The sequence below is a fragment of the Poromitra crassiceps genome, assembly GCF_964638095.1.
Source record: "Poromitra crassiceps genome assembly, chromosome: 6".
Classification (NCBI taxonomy): Eukaryota; Metazoa; Chordata; class Actinopteri; order Beryciformes; family Melamphaidae; genus Poromitra; species Poromitra crassiceps.
This window is the reverse complement of record NC_139627.1, coordinates 38,915,332-38,936,368: the sequence shown is the minus strand read 5'-3', so window position 1 is coordinate 38,936,368 and position 21,037 is coordinate 38,915,332. Positions and strand designations below refer to the sequence as shown.

Below are 21,037 nucleotides of genomic sequence, written 5' to 3'. Positions count from 1 at the left end.
ATCATGGTCAGATATTAGAGGATCTCATTCACAACAGTGGCTATGAGTAGCCTATGAACTGATGTAGTCATTGTGTGTGTGTGTGTGTGTGTGTGTGTGTGTGTGTGTGTGTGTGTGTGTGTGTGAGAGAGATTAAATCACCACCTTCGAATTGAGACAGAAGTATATGCATTGTTTAATACAGAATATTTATTTCAGGGACAGCCTACACTTTATCCGGATGTGTGTATTTAACTAAAAAGCTATTTACAGCTGAACACAGAAGTCACAATATAAACCAAAGTTGTAATGCATTTAACACTTAAACACAAACAGAAATCCACTAAGAAAACTGAATAAAAAAAATAAGTGTAAATCCATGAACAAAAATCACGCCGCCCTCCAGAACTACATAAATTTGGGCCATCCCTTTACAACCACAAATCATTTTAATTTTGAGGAACTGAACCTCTCAATGACTTTAAGGCTAATGAATGTAGGCTTACATCCGGTTTGGCAAAAACACAAACAAAAAAACAGACGGTCAAGCAGACCATCTGGACTTAAGACCCATGGTAAAGAAGCATGGTGCTGTACAGAGCATGGTCATACAACTGCTCTGCTTTGACAGACTTCTGGTGCTCCACTTGGCTGCCTGCGATACTGTTGGAAACTGTCTCAGGTGTGTCACTGGAGATATGGTGTTGGCAGTGGATGATTTCTGCTGCTGGGTCACACCCAATGAGGAGCTCTGGTTGATTGTGACCATTTGAGGAAAAAGACCCACACAGAGTTTCACCTGCCACTGAAAATGAGACAAATTGCCAAATATATGAAATATGACCATATTCCTGCTGCTCCACTTCTATAGAATAAGACAATATTCCTGCTGTGCTGTGGCAAGAAAAACATAACATCAGAGGATTTGTTTTGTTTTGCACAACTATTCCACGAGGGTCTGTTATATCAGCTGCTACACAGGTAATGTAGAGGCCATTCTGTGACATATCAAGCACACTAGAAAAACCTAGGTTACCCAAAACTTTGATCAATGGAATTGCAAAATACACTCCAGAAAGCCTTACATAACTGCCCAAGTTTTGACCTTAGGCCTTGATTGAAATTGGTCACATGCTGATCCACTTAGTCGCTCTGACATACAATCTGTGCTGTAGGCTGTGGCACACTGCCCTGCTTCCACCTCTCTGATGGTTCAGCTATCGCACCGCGTCAAGAAATTCCAGTCCTTTCGTTTGCAGCATGTCACAAGCCGAAGCCAGACAGATCACGCACAGGGGATTTAAAGTAGTTCAATTGAGTAATCTAGTGAATTAACTGTTTACCAGAAATATCACCCTTTCTTTCTATTCATCTGCTGAAAAACATGCCACTTTCAATCCAACTCTCCCGAGACCACCTGGTACTTTCAAACACTAAACTTAAAACAGGAACAGGCCTTGGCCAGTGAATGAAAACCATCAAGAAACCACACAAAGCCCACCACATTCATATTTACCAAATTAATCAACATTTAATGAGATTACATGGGCAAATACAAAACTAAAACTGCTCAGAACTCAACATTGGAAGCTCCAATTTGCAGCAAACAGCTGACAATTAAAGCTAAACAGGCAGGACAAGTGATGTATGGTACTACAAAAAACATTTGCCAAATGGAAGAATGTCCCCAAGACATCATTCTTCAGAATGTCCCCAAGACATTCTTCAGCGATGGAGACGATGTCAAATTGCTGGTTAAACAGCTCAAGAAATCAGGCTTTTAGCAAAATGTAGAAACGCATGCAAACCTGCTTGATCAATACTAACAACCAATTACCAATTTCCAAAGTGTATGGCTTATCAATGAATGCTTATATACAGATGTGCAAGCCTTACGAGTTACTTCGGAAATGCAAACATTAAGGCTTTTGCTATTGCACACCATTACTCACCATACGCAGAAGAAAATAATGCACTCAGCCAAAATGGACAAAGAAGAAAAACTACAGGAATAACCAAATGCTAAGCCTAAAAGCTACAAAATAGCCACAGTGAATAGTTGATACTTTATAAGCTACATTCATGTTAGGATATGCTTTGGCATAAGGTATTTCTTGAACATAAGAACAAAGCATTGGGTAATGCATGAGTAGTTGAACAATGAGTGGAATTTCCAGTGTGGAATCAAATTCAAAAACCAAAAAGAGGTTAGGCACTCTTCATTTTTAAATAAATGCCTTTATCAATTTGGCATTATGCAGTCTCGGAACCCCGGGTCTATCAGGCTGATGAATGGCCTCTGGGGGGCGACGGACGATATTCCGGGGTTTCTGGTGTAGAGCAGACATCTGGACCAAGACTTCCTCTTCTGTTTATTTGTTTAAATGGATCCCGTAGCAAATAGTCCGATTAGCAACTTGAGATGTGAGAATGGAGTTTATTAATACTTTTTGTAGGCGTTTTACAGCCAGACGACATTTCGGTTAATCTCTAAAAACGTCTGCATGAGATGTCGTCTCTATAAACAGATGTCTGCATGAGATGTCGTCTCTATAAACAGATGTGTGCGAGATGTCGTCTCTCAACTCTAACTCCATTCTCACGTCGCAAGTTGCTAGTCGGACTGTAAACACAGTGACAGAAGAGGACGTCTTGGCCCGGATGTCGGCTCTACATCGGAAAGCCCAAAATGCCACCCGTTGCCCCCAGATTCTATCCGTCGTCAGACTGGGCAAAATGAAGAGCATCTAAGCCATTCATGTTGTGGATTCCACTGAAAACCCCATCACCTTCCAATCACCATTTAGATATGACAGACATTACACATTCCACTTTCTGTGGAATGAGGATTACAACTTCTTTAGCCATTCCAACAATGTAAATAAACCTCGTGTAAATTACTCTGACAGTGAAGTAACCAGGCTAATTTCACAAACACCTAGCACTTCATACTGAAGAGTACACAAGCCACTGTTGAGATCTTCTGATATCATTTGAGTGGTCTCCTCTCCCCTTATGCTGCAAGCATAATATAATCAGAGGCAATACTGTAGCCTCTCTGATTTGTCCCCAGCCTAAGGCTAATTTATTTCCGTTAAGCAAACATGACCTATATCTACACAGGTGTCAAAGGAATGCCGATCATCATGTGTAATTTAGGACCTGCTGCTGTAAAATTGTGCAAAACAAAACTCATCCCAAAACTAAGCATTGTACTATAATATATAGATATATATAAATTTGAAGTGTCAAATCTACCTCTATGACAAGAAAACAAAGACAACTTAAGATAACTTTTATCCATTAAAGTATAACCAGGTAAAGGAGAAAATACAGAACACGTAAATTGATGGATGTTTCTCAAATCTACCTCTACACCAAGTAAAAAACAATGTATATGCCTTTATGCATACAATTAGCAGGAAACCATAGCCAGATGGTACCAAAGACATTCTGCACAACTGGGAACATTAGAGTGTAGCATCGCACACACAAGCCCTTTACAGGTAGGCATAGGAGTTGGTGCAGCGGCAAGGGATCTGCATTGACGCCACAGTGATGATCTCCAGCTCTTTAGGCGGCGGGCCGGACCTGTCCTCTCCCCCCTGGTCCTCACTCTGGTCCATAGGGCCTTGCCCTGGTGGTGGAGCAAACCCATTCAGCCCAAATGCAAAGGGTCCTGGCCCACCTGAGCTCACAGTCGCTGCCACCTCCACATTCATGCTTTCCATCTCGACCTCTCCAGCACCACCCAGTGGCCTGTTCCCGTTCAGCATTGCTGGTGGCATGCCCAGACCTAAGAGCCAGCAGACACCATGTGGATGGAAAAAGGAATGAATAGTATTTGTTTGAACATAAGCTTGTTCCTCCATAACCGCAAACATCCCAACCATGTGGTCTACTGAGATGGCAGCAAGCTAGCGAGCGCCGCGCCACACGCACACACAAAAGTTGATGCATCCAATTTCATGGCCTTTCTGCACACACCGTTAAAATTAGGGGTGTGTGTGTGTGTGTGGGGGGGGGGGGATCGATACAGCATAGTATCGCGATATCTCGTATCGTATCGAATGTATTGTGATATTTTATTATACAAAATGTCAAGTGCATGCAACATTTATGACAGGCTTTTACGACAGTGTTGGTCAGTCTGTCTGCTTGACAATCCATTTTGCTGCAATAAGAATTATTGAAGTGAGATGAACAGACTGGAAACTTTATCTCATTAGATAAAACAGATGTTGAAAAAGTTTTTTTTCTTCCTTTGGGGACATCATTTACACTTGAAAAAAGGTAATAAATCACAATATATCGCAATACTATCAAATCCTGACTTAAGTATCGTGATCATATCATATCGTGGGGCATCTGGTGATTCCCACCCCTAGTTAAAATGCTATAGAATTAGACCAGATTTGATTTTCCAAGTGACCTACCGTTAGTTCTTGCCTTCTTGCTTTGATTGACCTCCATGCCGTCAAACGACCTCTTCCTGTTGGGCACACTTGGGAAGCTCCGTCCCTGAATAGTGGGGTGAGAGCGGTCCCCATTCTGGGCCGTGCCATTCAGAACAAACCCATTGAGCTGAGTGCGAGACTGAGCCAGGTTCCGCTGGAGGTTCTGGGCATTGGAGAGAATCTCCGCACACTCCTGGAAGCCTTGGGCATGGGCCAGGTCAGCAGCCGTCAGCCCACTGGCATTCCTCATACTGCACAATGGGAAAGAACTGTGTTAGAGAGACGTAACAGTTTTTTCAGTTAACACAAAAAATACAAACACACGCACGCACGCACACACACACACACTCTATAAGCAATTACTCACACAGACATACACACACACACAGAAATGTACACAAACTGGCTGTGCTGCTCTATCCTCTTCGTCATCGTCATTTGAGATGACGACTGATCCATTTGGGATCATATTCATCTTCCATAATACAACTAAAATTTTGAAACAAAAAAAGTGGTGTCTGCTGCAAAAGGACATGATTAAGATGACTGGATGTATACACAAATGTATTTTAATATCTGAAACAATCTGACCTATTGCAGGGATGCAAACTCATGGAGTGAAAAAGGTGACATACCAGGGCAGACACAAAACCACTCAGAAATCATTCACTTGAAGTGCCCTATTTTGGGATAAAAAATGTGACCATGACCTAAAGGTGACTAGTTTGCATCCCTGCTATTGGTTATGATGATGAATAATAGTTATGTAGTTCTATACGATTCATTGAACCCAAAGGAGAAGCTTGGATGTTGGGGTGATGTAAATCTTTGACAGCCTCTTCTTGTCTGGTGGACATCAAGGAGGATTCAGCACAAGGTAAAATGCCGCAGTTATCACACATTTCCAGAGATGCAGCTAAAGGACATTTTCAATGCTGACAAAAATTCCAAGCAGTAGTGCTGCCATGTTCCAAATTAGGAGGCCAAAGTCAGCCAAAAATTTGAAATAGTGTGTGTACCCATTATGTGCATGTGAAGGTATATAATGTGGATGTGCGTAACGTGGGAGGCTAAAAGAAACAAATCTTGAGGAGGGCGGTCAAATGGCCTGTAAAGCCAAGATCAAGATCCAGGATCCAGAGATTCTTCATTCAAAAAGTTTGCGTGTGCAATATAGTTGTCTTCATGTGAAATGTCATGTAATTCATTGTTAAGAGGGAGAATGAAACAAAGACATGAAAGTGCTGGAATGTGACCTTCAAGCATCAGAAATCTGGAAGTCTTCTTTCCACATGTTGGAGCTCTCAGGACCAAGCTTAAGTAGGCTACATCTTGTTTTAAGAAAGACAGATGAATAAGAAAATGGAAAATAAAATTAACCAACCGAAACTTCAGCATTATTACCAAATCATGTTTTTGTAAATCCACTGTTAATATGAATTTGACTGTGCGTGCATCATACACAGTTATGTTAATCATGTCCAGTTGCAGCAGGGAACTGTGATCTTCTGAGTGGGCTTATGAATGAGCAAACAGTGCCGAGGGGGAGTCTTTAATCAAAGGGGGTAGCCAAAAGTTTGAACTTTCATTTTCAGACTTAGAGTATACATGGTAGAATATTTGGTAGTTAGTATGGAAGCAATGTCACTGGACAAAGGACAACTAGTCTGACCATGACAAGAAATTAAATTATGTAAATTAAAAATAAATTGTATATCTCTATATTTTGCCTAAAGCAGATTGCCACAGCCATCTGGTATTGAAGTTGCCAAATAAGTTGTCTTCTGCTGCTATGAACTACTGTCCAGGAACAAATGTCTACAAACTAATGAGAAGAAGCACCTAGAAAACTATCCCACTAAGCAGGAGATGCCTTTCATCGTGATGGGTGGGAAAATATTTGGAATGGTCAATCTGAAAACACTACTGCACTTGTTCTGAGGCTAAATGTCATTGTGTTGTGTTTGCAAAATGAGTTTGTGGGAGAAACAACGACATCTTTGTGAAAGAAGTGGACTTGTGGCCCACGTGTGCAGGCTGGCACCTACAACTGGAAAAGAGAAGGAGAAAAAATGAATACTTCTCCTTTTGCCGGCCATCTCATAATGTCTATATTAAATCCATCTCTATTATGGCTATTTGTTCAGTGCCTTGAGCACTGCATAAAAAACACTAGGTTTCATTCTAAATAATTATTTGCTGTCAAGCTACTAAAACAAAGTGACACTCTTCCATACATTGGTATTAGACAACATTAAAAATACATGGTTACTGTTTGCTCATTCATGTTGTTTAGAAACTGTTCTTTCTCTGAATCCTTATCTAAACAGGTGTGCAAAAAAGAAACATTTTGTTCAACAACTAGTGCACATGAAAGACATTTTCAGAAGAATCCAAATTAAAATCACTCATTAACTTGCATACACATTACCCGTCCCCTTCAAATTAACGCTTCCATGAGATAACTGAAAATGTTCAAGCCGAAAACCATTTTGTGGTAAGATAGATGGACTGGTCTCACTCAAAGGAATACAAACTCTACAGTTCAAATGATTGTCAGCAGTTACTTTGTTTCAATTAATTCAACAATGTAGTAGTCTAAATCCAAATCTCCCTTTTTGGGTAAGAGGTGCAAATCAGAGGAGCACCAAGGTAAATGACTGACAGCAGCACTAAGCAATAAAATAATATTAAGGAATGATGGCATTGCCTTCTCCTTTAAGCAATGGGTACTGTCACCTGAATTAATAGTCATTCTGTCTATGCTAAACTAGTTTGTTGTGCAGAGGTACTGTAATCAAGTGGTTTGGTTTGCAGCCTCTGGAACCATGTGTGCCCCTGCTGGCTGAGGGTCAAATCCCACCCGAACTCCCAGCCTTGTTTTAAGCTAGGAGCAAACAGTTAACTTTTAAGTAGTGCTACCAGCGTTAGACCAGCTGCTCCATCTAATACAGTATAGGAGACTAACACTGGAGATGATGCAAGCAGATGAAAAAAGTGTAAATGAGTTCGAAAAATACTATGTTACCAAAATAAATCATCTGCTTGTTGACTGCAGTTGGCGATGAGTTCAATTGACCAATAAAATTATGTAAACTCTTCCAATGTTATTTGGAACCTTGTAAGGTTTTTGGGAAATTGACAGCCAAGACAATTCAGATACAATTTTGGGAAGAATACAGAAATATGTAATGCCTAACGCTTCCTGAAAAACCTAGTCCTACATATTTGAAACATCTAATTATAGACAGTGTTCATGGAATTGTGTTGCTATGGAACCGTTTGGAACCTACCGTATGTCCTGTCAGTTATTGTACTAGCAAATACTGCAACAGGAAGTAAGCTGGGGGAAATTTATGATTGTGTTGTCGAGTTGAAACCGTCTATATACATTTTCCAACTAAGACTCCTCACCCTGATAACATGTCTTTAGTATTTCCCCCAACTACATAGAATAGGCTATATTCTAAAAATTAAATCCTGTTGCTTAACTATTTTTAAGCCTATAATCGGAAAGAACACTGCTTCACAATATCCTGAAAATCCAAAAACAGTTATTCCTTCGGTGAGACGTTGATCCAGTGTTTTCATCCAAAAACATGGATAACTGGGAATATCGATTGGTTCAAGTTTGGTATGCAAATTCCAAAGGAAGCGTTAATTCTTTGAAAATGTCTAGTATGCTTTGCTTTCCCGTCCTAAGCACACTTGAGTATCTTCTCCCGCTATCGTCTAACCTTCCAGAGGCAGCCTATTATCATGCTACATGTTGACATGGGACTCACATGATTAAACCTGTCCACATAAGGGGCTCCTATGGTTAGTTCACAAAAATGAAAAAACAAACAAAACAAAATGAAAAAAACTGAAAAACTAGATAGAGGAACAGTCATGGATAATAAGCAAAGCATGCAGGTCTAAAACTTGTTTAGATTTGATTCATAAAGTCCTAGCATTAAAACCAATCACCGCAAGAAATACCTCAACAGTTTGCCAGTGTGTAGATAGGAAGCGATAGTGAGAACACTCAATGCCACAACAGTGCGGCTATCCCAGGGAACGGGGCAGACTCAGCAGTGTCTATTCTCCCCCTTTCTAGGATTACTTGAAAAAACCAAGTCATTTCCAATTCAATGGCTGCAAGACATTAAGACGTATGGTTCTGTTTCTGTTAACAGTATACAGAGAACTTTTTTAAACTTATTGTCACTTTCATAAAGGAAAGGGGGCAAAGATTAGATGTCAAAACAGACTGTATGATATCATTGTATAGGGTTAATACTGTGACATACAAAATAAAACAGTTCTTTGTATAAGGTGAAATATTTTGAACAATACAATGACAGTGAATAACCATTGCAACAGGATGATTGCTAGCATTATACAGTTAATAGCTCAGCTAAATGCTGCTGTGTAAATCTAACCCATCTGACTGAGCCAGCTTTTCTCTTTGCACTACTCTATGCAACGGCAGCCTCTATGCACTATCCTACTTGTTCTTAATTTACTAATGGACAACCTTAACATTTTTTAGGCTCATGACAAAAACATTAAATACAATTTAAAAAAAAAGTATATTTTCTGTTCATATATTGTCATTTTTAATAACCACGCTTGTTTTTAATTCAAGTTATAATCATTTTTGTTTAATCTGAAATTCCATGTACAGAAAAGTGGGACAAATGTATTATTTTCTTTTGAACTAACGGCCTAAGGATAACCTGAAAAGTATTTTTGTTAAGAAGTGCAATTTGGCTTCAGGGTTGTAAGACCAAGGTTCTTCAAAGAAAGAACACAACCAATTGTCCACCTTTGATCATGAGGGTGCAAGACATCCAGATGGGGTCAGCAGACAAGACCAGAATGTTTGTCACAATCCTCCTCCATGAAACAGAATGTTCCCACCGTGACACATTATCGAGCGGTTATCGTTCAACATTCTACGAATAATTCTCAATTCATTTAACGGCCCGACCTGGACCTCCCCTTCCAGTGGCGTAAGACGTTTTTACACATGCATTCCACTCTGCTGATTCCAACGTCGAGTTCTGCGGCTTGGTGCATAGATGTGCACTTGAGGTGATGAATGTGTTGATCAAAGCATGCCCAGCTTCACATTACCGCGCACAGTTTCTGACTTTGATGTCCATTTGTATGCACTTTTCCCATCTGGTGCTCCCATTGTTTCACAATGCAAGTAAATCTCCATACTAATAAAAGCCAAAGACAAACAGGATGTGAATTGGCAAGTCACAAAAAGCCAAAGGAACCCATTAACTTGTCTCTTAACAAATGGATTGGTATTTAAAAAGTAATCTGATGACTCTACCCAAATATGCAAACAAGAGGTGCTCTGCCATTTATGTCCTTGAGTTTTCAAGGGAATAAAGGAGATGGCGCTAAGTCTTAACAGGGCACAAAGAGGTGACTGAGAAAATAATAAAATGTGAGCTGTGCAGCTGAGTTGCAGAGCCAGATTGCAGAGTCAACATCCCTTCTGTGTTCCTCAAGGTAGAGTGAGCCCTTTGCTGCTGCGTCAGCCAGACACAGTATCCAAGGATGTTGTGGTGCGTAACAACACGACGCCTCCATCTTGCTGCCTGGTGCAATTCTTAAGATGAACCAAAGAATCCATTGGGCAGATACTGACGCACAAAGATGCATCATCAGAGACAGATGGCATCCTAAATGATTGAGATTTTTTATCTCATGTCTTTATCAAAGTAATGTCCTGTGGTGGATATGTTGCCATTTCAACCTTTGTGTGCCATTGTCAAACAGAAACTGAATTAAATGGCACATCATAGGGTATTAAAAAGCAATTCTTAAGCAGAAAGACGTGAAAAGAAGTTTAGTCCATGAAGCGATTATGCTCTCTACCAATGGGTAGGACAAAGAAACCATGGTTTTGGAATAAACACATGTGCAAGCAAAGGAACGACCTAAATCCTCAGTGTGTACACTGAATAGACCCAGTCTGATTAGGAACACCTCAACGTGTGTGTCTTAATCTGTAAGACCTGCGTGACGTCACACAGTCTATAAAGGACAACGCAATCACAAAGGAATTTAGTATCCACATACTGGGGTTTGAATTTGGAAGAGGCTTTGACAGGGTTCATCTAAAAACCAAGGCAGTGACATACTGTCTGATGAAGAGCTTTGCTCGAAACGTCACTTTTTTGTTGGGTGTTTGAAATAAAAAACACAAACTAGGAGCGCTTGCAGTGTGCAAGCTTTTTATTCATTTTTCACTCAGTGACATACTGCATGCAACCATCATGGTCAGGACAATAAGCAAGGTCAGAATGGAGACTGGAAGCAACTGAGTGTCCAGTTAAATGTTCAGATTCCCAAGAAAAAGGGCAACATGAAATGAGAGCAAAGTTTGAACCGGGAATTAAGGAAAGGCTCTCCTCTCCTCGGGGTGATGGAACAAGAAGTAAAGTGTCCAAATAAAAACGAGCAGTATTGATGAGGCTGAAAAGAAGTCAGTTGAGTAATACACTATCCTTTCTTGAGGCAAAATGTTATGAAGGGCGTTGGACAATACGCCTGACATATGAAAACACGGCCGGTGGAAAGGCTGGAATTTAAGATCAAACCTTACTGGTTCAAGACATTTATTTAGTTCTGCAGCAATTTAACTTGTACCATAAAGAGACCGCCAATGCTAGAGGTCAAGCGTAATTTATTCTGGTGTATTGTCGGTCAGCCTGGATTTTTACAGCAATTTAAGACTAGGTTATGACAGTTAAAGGAAACGTATGGCCTAGTTTATGCTTGCATTACGTACTTACCTACTGTATTGTATACATTTACGTATCATTTATGCTATTAAGAAAAAATCATTAAGCATGCCTTTTTCATATTTATCCATTTATGATTATGAAGTTGAACTATACTGTATTGCCGCACCCAAATATGGTCTCAATATCCAAAGATGAAATTATAGAGGAAATTATTTAATCGTTATTTATAACTGCCAATAATACAATTCACTGTGGTATGAATTATTTGTTGTGCAGCTATTGAACTTTGTTCCAAATCCAAACTTGAAGGACCCATCCGTAGTTGCAGTGTGGCAAGCAAGCCCAAGTAAAACACTGTCACTCAACTACTGACTTTGAAGAAAGATTATTTCAATGCTGATATTTATTGCCTACATTTAAAAGACTTGCAGTTATGTGACAAATATTTCCATTCATTTTGAGGCAGTAGAAAGTTTGGATTAATTTATTTTGCACTGTTTAAGATAAGAGTAAAACAGATCTGTATTTTTTAGTCATGATCAGCTGTTAACTACAGCCACAACTTGTACTAAAGGATTCTGTTTTTAACAAGAACATGTATGTACAAATTATATATTATGCAGAAATTTAGTATATAAATGTCATCAACGTTAATTGTTTCAAATTTCAACCAATATTCCACAGAATTTTATTTAATTTATAATTGCTCTTGGAGTCTAAAAACTTTAAATATTTTATGTCATGAGCCTCTTCCCCACCTAGGTTGCCATAGTTTCCCTCCCAGTTGAGTCCCTCTATATTTCTGGGTCATGCGTTCAAGAAATATGATAAATAAAATACAATCTCAAAAGATCTGCAGGGGGAAAAAATCACACATCATTTTCATCATTTATCAATATTACTCAGCAGCTGACGACCAAATGCACATTACATGAACTCAAGCAGAACTGAAGCATGTATTGAACATGTCTGTGGGAAAACATTGAATTTAATTTGATAAAACAGTCAATGCAACCAGGGGTATCAAATGGCATGGAAAATTTAAGTCTGAACAATGAAAAGTACATCACCTTTGGTTTACAGTCTTACCATAACAAATATGATGTGCCCCAGCCTCCTGGGACGGCCTTGGTGCATCTTCAATTGAAATCCCTCAAAGGAATAACTTGACATTTAAAAAAAATCCTTTTATTCTTCTTCACCAAGGAATTGTTATACTGCGAGGAAAACATTCTACATTTGTGTTTTCAAGTAAGAAAAAAGAACCATTGTTTGCATTCCTCATTGGAACCAATGGGAGGTGCTGCTAGCAGAGGTCAATAAGTTAGATTGCTGCTAGCAGTACCTATCAGTTTTAGTGAAGAATTCTAACAATGCTGATCTTACTTTTTCCAGTTAATGCCAAGCCTTTTCCTCCACAGTGTAACACATCCCTAATGAATAGAAATAACTCACGTTTCACAATGACACGCCAGAGTGTAGACTAGCCATTTTCACTGATAGCATTTGGTGAACTCAAATCCTTGTTACACCAAATCATGACAATTTCCATCATTGGGAAGACTGTTAACAAAGTGATGACTAAATAAATAAGTACTAACAGAGTACACCTGTAAACTCCCTGGTAGTTTCAGTTCTCTGAGCATCGATGTGTCAAGATGAAAAGGCATACAGCTTGTTCCAGAGATGAAATTGCAAGTGAAACTAACACTTCAATTGAGAGTACACAAAATTAAATTAAAATAATATAATAATAAATCAACAAATGTATGTGGCTATGTGCATGTGCATGTATGGGCAAATGTATTTTTCTAGCAGTATGTAAATTAAGTGTGTATTAATTTACTTAATTATAAAGTACAGTATGTTTCTAGTAGTATTAAGTGTGTATTAATTCACTTAATTATAAAGTAAGTTAACGGAGTTGGTAAAGTTGGCACATCAGCTTACGGACTTTCAAGAACTATGCTGTGTTGCAAGCAAGGGAAAAATATCGCAAAGGTCTATTTAGTTGCAATTAACTTGAAGTGATCTGACTAACCAGTCAGCAAATTATTGTATCCCCACCAGTCTTGGATATGTATTAAACATGTGTTATTTACCTATCAATGTAAGCAAGCGAGCTTTTCAAACCAACTTGGTCACAGGCTAGCCTAAATTCAAGAAACTGGATTGATAGGTTGTGCCTCATGCTGGCTTCAGGTGTTTTCTATAAATGGCAACATCCTGTCCAACAACAAGAACAGCTGCCAGTGCCAAGTGCCAACTCTAAAGGTGTGTCTGTGTGCCTGTACACTACAGCTTACATCAGTCACCTATCAACTTCCTCACTAGGCGCCAGGGTGGAAAGGTTTTGGACGGTTAAATTAATTTGTTATTTCTTATCACCAAACATTATTTGCCCAAATATTCTCAATCTCAAGAGCTTTGCCTTATGTCAAATGGCATCTGTTCTGAACAGGCGGGGAATGATGGAAGCCAACATACCCTGGAAAGTAGTATGTGCTTTGATTAAAAAAAAAATGTAACTCAATTTGTAACTTGACAAAGTAACTGGTATAATATTACTCAAATCCTATTAGTAATAAGTTATATAACTGAGTTACTGCTAAAAGTAATATATTAATATATTAAAGTAATATAATCTTCCACGTCTTGAATATAGTCTCCAAGCAAGTTAAGAAGTAAACATGAGTGCATTCAATTTTGCATTTTCATTCTATGCAACAGAAATGTAGCCTCTTCATACAGACAGTGAAAAGGGCCTCAGAAAATGAGCAAATGTGCATTTGGTCATCCAATATAGCTGTGTGTAAGACACTAACCAAAACAAAGGTTAACAAAGAAAAACACACTCTAGATTTAACAAAGAACATGCATTATGGCCTAGTAAGCTAAAAACATTTTGTCAACCTTTACATTAAGTTGTTCTTGTGTATGTATGATAATGTCGCTAGATTTATTTTGAATAGATTTATTCATTTAGTTTCAATCCACTTTGCCGAGCTAATGTTTTACAGTTCATTTACACCAATTTAGTTCTAAACCACATCAGCACTATTTACGTTTCAGCTGAGTGTAAAACAATTTTATATGAAAAGTAGTTGCTTCTTTTTGAAGCCAAATATGTTTAACAATAACATTATTACACACAGTGGGCAACTTAATGTGAATTGTTGCAACATTAAACAACAATTTCATGGGTTTATCAAGATGTGTCACATTTTCAAGGGAGCACCACCAAAACTGTTAATATTCTCCAACTCTCACCAATAAATCTTGTGATCAAATTGTTTTGAGTGCAGGCTGGAGAAGTTACCACCAGACATGGAAGCGATCAACCTGGTGTTTTGTCTTTGGGGACATTCTGCATCAGTGCTAGCTACTTAGCAAACCACCATCTGGCTAAACCTAACACTGTTTAGCAAGTTGCGTCACCATGATTATCATACATCCCGCTGGGAGAGAGACACAGTTTTTTCGTATACAACTTGAACACCAGAACTGAATGCTGTTGCAGGAGAAAATGGAGTTCTATTGCAGAGCTTTAATAGAGAATAATTTATTGATCCTTAGGTCAACCCCATTTGGCCAGGTGTATATAGAGTAGGCCAGGCATGCTACATATACAAAATTAGCCTGTATATGGTAATTCACTTTGGCTGTTCTAAATTCTAAATTATTACTTAAATTCTAATATGTGTGACGAATGTATGTTCCCCAAATCTAATGTTCAAACCCTGAAGGCTAAATTGCTGGTTTCCACAGATCCTCTGCCTAATCCTCTTGACTAAGCTTATCTGTCTGCAAACGTGTATGTGTATATACAGTATGTATATATATATATATATATATATATACGGTATATATATATATATACCGTATATAGCTCCTATTTGGGTTTTGGTGGTGATCCCTTGTAAAAGTGTAACTGAGATGTTAGATAGTGTAGAAGGAAAGAAGGAAAGGACACAGGAGTGATCTAACAGGACTTACTCAGCTTTCGCTCCCTGAATCAAGAGAGCGTTGATACACTCCAGACTGCCCGCACGAGCAGCCTTGTGGATGGGCGCCTCGCCCACATAGTCCTGAGAGATGACGGAGACCGCAGTTATACAGAGAAGAGAAGATAGTGCTGTGCACAAGAACAGTAGCATGAGGCAAAACACTGCTTTGAGGAGTGATTTTAGAAATAGTTTCCAATATTGAATACATAGCTCAGTAGTTATCATATTTGCCCTCCCATAGTCGCTCCGTTTACAATTCCAAGGTTAAAAACAGATTGGAAAGGAGGACAGCAGTGTGTGACTGAACTTTTCACCCAGACTTCACCACCACCCACACAGCTTTATGGTTACACAGCAGTAGGTGGGTGGAGGGAAGGAAGATTAAATACAGCAAAAAGGCTGCAGAATCAGAGAGATTTTCAACCAACTCCCTCCTCTTACCACACTATGTAGGCCATGCTTAAATGCTGTGGTGTTCTGCTCTCCAACAAACAGACAGCTGAAATATTGCATCCAGGAGAGGAGGGGCCGAGGGGGTGTCACAAATCATAGACTTTCCCCAACTGTGATGGTTTTTATAAACATGCAGACTATATTCAAACTGAACATTAGACTTGTCCTGCCCATTTGTCCTGCCCTACAGCCAATGGGAGTAGTCTACAGTTACTAAATGACAATAGTGCACAGAGTCAGGGAAAAAACTACCTGCCTGCAGTCTCCTACTGCAGTGGTTCCCAACCTTTTTTGTCTTATGTACCCCTTGAGCTGTTTTGCCATGACAAATAGTACCAGCTCACTCATGCCTGTTGATGATGCTGCTGCTAAATACATTTGTTTTATAACTTTTAGTATAATATGCAGACGTACAAGTAAATCCACACAAATTATATTTTTCACTGAACTGCCGGTGTGTGGGCCTGGCCTCCTTTTTCCTTTTGTAACCAGCCTCCCCTAAACCTGAATCTGGAGCGACAGCAACTGGACGTTTTTGAGCCATTTATCATTCATGTAACAGTTGACACCTGTCGGGGGAAACTATTTGCGGTGTGCACGTGCCATTTTAACAATGGGCTTATGAAATGACTTTTGAAATGATTTTTTTTCAATAATTTTGGAAATAAATTGTAATCCAAAATATTTCTAACTACCCCCTGCAAGCTGCTCAAGTACCCGTAGGAGTACACGTACCCCTAATTTGGAATCTGTCCTACTGCACAGCGGGCTAGCTCGCTAGCAACACAATCAACAAAATGTCATTTCTACATTAAACAAAGAGTAGTTGACAGAGATTTGTCGGTTTAATAGTGAGCGAACTGACAAGTAATTGTTTGTGCCAGTTTGTACTGTGTGCTTACTGTACAATGCAACTGATTTGTGATTAAGGAATACAACTTAAGGGCCGGTTCACACAGTAATTAAGATAGGCCTACTAGATTGCAACGTACACTACAATACAGTATTTTGCACTCCACCTCCGAATTATACTTGCCAAATTGCACTTGTGAACCTATGAGCAGCTATACTTTAATGCGATTCAGGCTGAAACACAAAAAACGCTCCCGATGTGTAAGGACCTTAAAGGCTGGCTCAGACTACAGGATTTTTGGCCCGATTTATGACCGATTTATGACCGATTTACCCCTCCCGAGAATCTGAGGAGAAATCTGGCCTGGCAGCTTGCCAAGCTTGGTCGGGCCCGATGTTCGGGAACCGATTATCTTGTAGTGTGAGCGGTTTGCAGATCCAATCTTAACCCTCCCGATCTGCTCACAGCCTCATCGGGGCCGTCCCGATCATATCAAACATGTTTGATATTTAGGACTGAAAATCTGCGCGAATACATCATCCTGCTGCTGCGCAAGACTCCCGTCATTATCGTTAATTGACGCGGCTCATTTGATGCGCATCAATTTCTGCTCCTATAGCGCACTGCAGGCATCAGATTTTGGGGAAAATGGCACTAATTTATATCACAATGAATGACCAATGAATAAAAAGTTGTTATACCGTAGTTTTGTGCCCCTGCCAGTCAGAGGCTGTAATATCCTACCTGTCTATCAGGCAGTGTGGGGAAAAAAGGCATTGCTGCTGCGGGAAGCAATCCAGTCTATCCAAACTTTTGTCGATCTGATCTCATCATGACATGCAGCAGGGAAATATATTTTGGTAGCCGATGTGTTTCTGTTCTCACTTGTCCAGATAATCTTGCTATAGAGTCGCGTTGTTTACACGCTTGCTATATTTAAACTGCCATGTTTGTTTGGGGAGCATATGCGAGACAGGCGGGCATGAAAGAGAGGAAAAGATAGAGAGGGGTGGGGGCGGAGCGCTTTGGTCGCTGCTGGAACCCCATTTGACGCACCAAAATCGAAACAGGTTCGGAGTATGGCCGGGCGTCAAGGTGATTATCCTGCCGATAATCTTAATAATATCCTGTGCGCCACATTTACAAATCTTGTAGTGTGTGCATGTTTGAGATTATAGGGAAGATAATCTGGGAAGATACTCCTGTAGTGCGTGTCACAGCCAGATTTCAAAATCGGCTAGGATTTTCAAAATCCTGTAGTCTGAGCCCACCTTTAGACACATAATCTGAATACAAGTCAAGCGGAACAGTTAGGACACAGTATACTGCAGGGGTCATGACCACAAGTTAGGATGATCCCCGCCAATGAGCTCAGTCTGAGCTCAACCTGTCACACTGGCCGCTCTGTCTTTTTCACGCAGGCATACATGTGTGCATCTGTACAGATTAGCGTTTTTCTGCAGGGAGGCATTTTTGTGACATGTTATTTTAAATGTTAAAGGCACATAACGCCTTATTTACTATTCAAGGACTGTTGTCCTTGTAACAGTGGAAAATCTATGATTTGTCTCTCAAGCAGTGCCCCACCAAGACAAAATGCTGTTCACTTAGTTCACATACTGTACTTGGGGCACTATAGTGATTTTGATGGTTCCCAGTTAGACGGTTTAATTTTCAGTGTGCACGTGGTGCCATACCTGTCTGTTGATATCTGCACCAGCTTGGAGTAGCCATAACAAGCACTCAGGGTGGCCCCCAAATGCAGCAATGTGCGTGGGCGTCTGTGCAAACCTGGAGGTCACAGCGTTCACACCACAGCCCACTTGGACCAGACGCATCACACACTCCAACTGTCGGAGAAGAATGCATAGAAACACAAAGTTAAGAGAGACAGCGTGAAGAAGAAGTGCTCAATCGCAAGAAGCAATTGTGCAGGTATGGACAAGTGCAGTGAGACCCTGTTACAGAGAAAAATGCAACACTGCTGGCGAGCCAATCCTAGGTGTGGTGTAAAACAAACATTGACCTCCCTAGACGGTTGTGTCTGTGTCTGTGTCTGTGTGTGTGTGTGTGTGTGTGTGTGTGTGCGTGCGTGCGTGCGTGTGTGTGCGCGCGCGCTTGAGAGACGTTCACGGCCAATGCATTTGGAATTAGTTGTTTTGTGTGGACTTGGGTCTTGGGAGTTGCTGTCCACTCAGCTGCACGTTTAAAACCTAGACCCAAGAAATAAATCTGAGAAACACATTTTACCCCCCATGCATTGTGCTCAACAACCACCAAGTTCCACAGTTTCTTTGACACAGACAGTAGGCGGTCCTCGTAAAAATGCCTTGTCAGTGAGCGAGCCTTTCATTCAGAGATTGGCCCCTCGATATGTTCCCGCAAAATTGGAAGCGATAAAACGTCACGTTACTGCTCAAACTATCTGTATGTAGTAATGTGCGTTTTCCCAGAGAAAAGAGATGAGCTACAGTTAGCTAGCGTTACGTATCAATTTTAAAGTCAAATGCCCGCCTCGCGCACTGCCCAGCTAACCTACTTCCTAGCTCGTGAGCTATAAAAACAGTTACAGCAAATGGCCGAGGCGGTATCGTTACCGTTTGGACAGCGCTATAACAAAATGTCCATTCGAGGAAAATGAGGACGAAGAACTTCGAGCCAAGCTAGATAGAAAGCTGTTACCTTTCCGAAATGAGCGGCCCAGTGTATGGGTGTCCAGCCGTAGAAGGTATCCTCCACCGTCAGGTCAGCCGGGTTTGAGGTGCACTGAAGCAGGGAGCACAAGGCGCCGACATCTCCATCTCTGCACGCGCGGTGCAGAGGGAAGCGGACGTTCAGCACCTCTTCACTCGAGAATCCGGACTCAACCCCCACCGACATCGTACTAGAGCAGAGGTAACACACGATATTCGCTAACTAAATGAGAGCAGATAAATCACGAACGCTTTTATTTTCGTCGTTGACGGGTGCCCGTAAAATGAGGACACACGCCACCCCGGCTGTGTTGGTGTGTGTTTCTGCCTGACAACACAAAGCAGAAAGCAAAGCACACGCCGAAGTGAAACTTGAGAAGCGGCAAGTGAGCCGCAAACTCCGGAGTGGATTTCACTTCACAGCCCCGGATTCTGTTCTGTTCGAACATGATCCACTGGCACCTCAACTGGCAACTTGCTGTGGCTCAGGCTGGCAGCAGCTAGATGGCACAACTGATCATATGCCAGTAAAGATGCCAACTGCCGAGATGTGAGCGCCGATCGATCTCTGTGGGCATCTCTGAGAGGTGAGTGCAGGTAAAGAGGCCAAGGCATATACATGGTTTTCACTACTGGATTGATTTGGATAACCAATCATAGTTTAAATAAAAGGTTTATTCCACCCAAACATAGGCAGCGGAACGCATCTGAACTTGGGGGGGCCGGCCGGGGGGCGTGTCACACAAACACACACACACACACACACACACACACACACACACACACACACACACACACACACACACACACACACACACACACACACACACACACACACACACACACACACACATGTCTGTGAACCACCATCATTGATTATTATTATTATCATCATATAAAGATTTTGGTCGTTTGAAGCCAGGTTCATATAGGAATATGATATCTAATTCCGGACCGTACCGGGGCCGGACCGTTCCCCGAGCCAGTACACTTGACACAATGCGCCACCACATTTTCGCAGCCACGCTGGAACTATTATTAAAGGAACACTCTGCCCATTTTCAACCAGCTTTGTATCATTAGAACATCAGTAGTATATCAGAAAACTGTAAACGGTTTTGAAGTCTCATTTAATTTGACAGTTATTGAGTGTTAAAGTGTGGACCAGTGACATCACTGGTCCACACTAACTCAAATGAATAACTCATTAACTCAAATCAACTCTCAATAACTGTCAAACTATTCATCATTCATCTAGTTTGACAGTTATTGAGAGTTGATTTGAGTTAATGAGTTATTAATTGGAGTTCGTGTGGACCAGTGATGTCACTGGTCCACACTTTAACACTCAATAACTGTCAAATTAAATGACAGACTTCAAAACAGTTTACAGTTTTCTGATACACTACTGATGTTCTAATGATACAAAGCTGGTTGAAAATGGGCGGAGTGTTCCTTTAAGTAGGGGGTGCTGTAAGGAATGGAATCTCGACTGCAAGGGCACATATTATTATCATTATTATTACCTCCTGACAGATTGTGTCACCTCCAGTTACAATATTTTCATGTAAGCAACCTACACATTTAGTCTGCCAATACCAACCACAGTTTTGTCCCACGGATCAATACATTGAACATCATCAGACTGCAAACGGAAGCTATACTGGAGGGACAATTGAAGCACAGGCAAAGGGGACGATTGTTGCCCCAAAACAGTCAGGTAACACATTTTTCTGGCGTATACTTCTCATTCTTTTATCAATTAGCCATCCAAGGAAGTGCAGGTATTATGAAATAAAATGTATTATGTTATCTGTTACAAATTCAATTCAACCAAGTCAAC

At 40.6% G+C, this 21,037-nt stretch overlaps 1 protein-coding gene across 2 annotated transcripts; it reads right to left on the bottom strand.

Annotated features, from left to right (window-relative positions):
- Window positions 1–204: 204 nt before the first annotated feature.
- ankrd10b (ankyrin repeat domain 10b) lies at window positions 205–19,490 on the bottom strand. Of its 2 annotated transcripts, XM_083638726.1 has the most exons (6): window positions 19,184–19,490; window positions 18,199–18,351; window positions 15,185–15,276; window positions 4,416–4,687; window positions 3,668–3,775; window positions 205–784 (listed from the first exon to the last, which is right to left on the bottom strand). In XM_083638726.1, the coding sequence occupies exons 1-6, from the start codon at window positions 19,379–19,381 to the stop codon at window positions 543–545; spliced, it is 1,065 nt and encodes a 354-aa protein (XP_083494852.1). In that variant the 5' UTR covers window positions 19,382–19,490; the 3' UTR covers window positions 205–542. The 2 variants fall into 2 exon arrangements, with proteins under 2 accessions (XP_083494852.1, XP_083494853.1); XM_083638727.1 differs by lacking the exon at window positions 205–784 and having other exon boundaries at window positions 791–3,775.
- Window positions 19,491–21,037: the final 1,547 nt, after the last annotated feature.

Excerpts from the sequence above, each read along its gene's own strand:
- ankrd10b (XM_083638726.1), bottom strand. The coding sequence starts at position 19,381 with ATGTCGGTGGGGGTTGAGTCCGGATTCTCGAGTGAAGAGGTGCTGAAC. Across the intron at positions 18,352-19,183 it reads GGGCCGCTCATTTCGGAAAG|TTGGAGTGTGTGATGCGTCT; the intron begins GTAACAGCTTTC and ends CTTCTCCGACAG. Across the intron at positions 4,688-15,184 it reads ATTCAGGGAGCGAAAGCTGA|TATGAGGAATGCCAGTGGGC; the intron begins GTAAGTCCTGTT and ends CCCATTGTGCAG.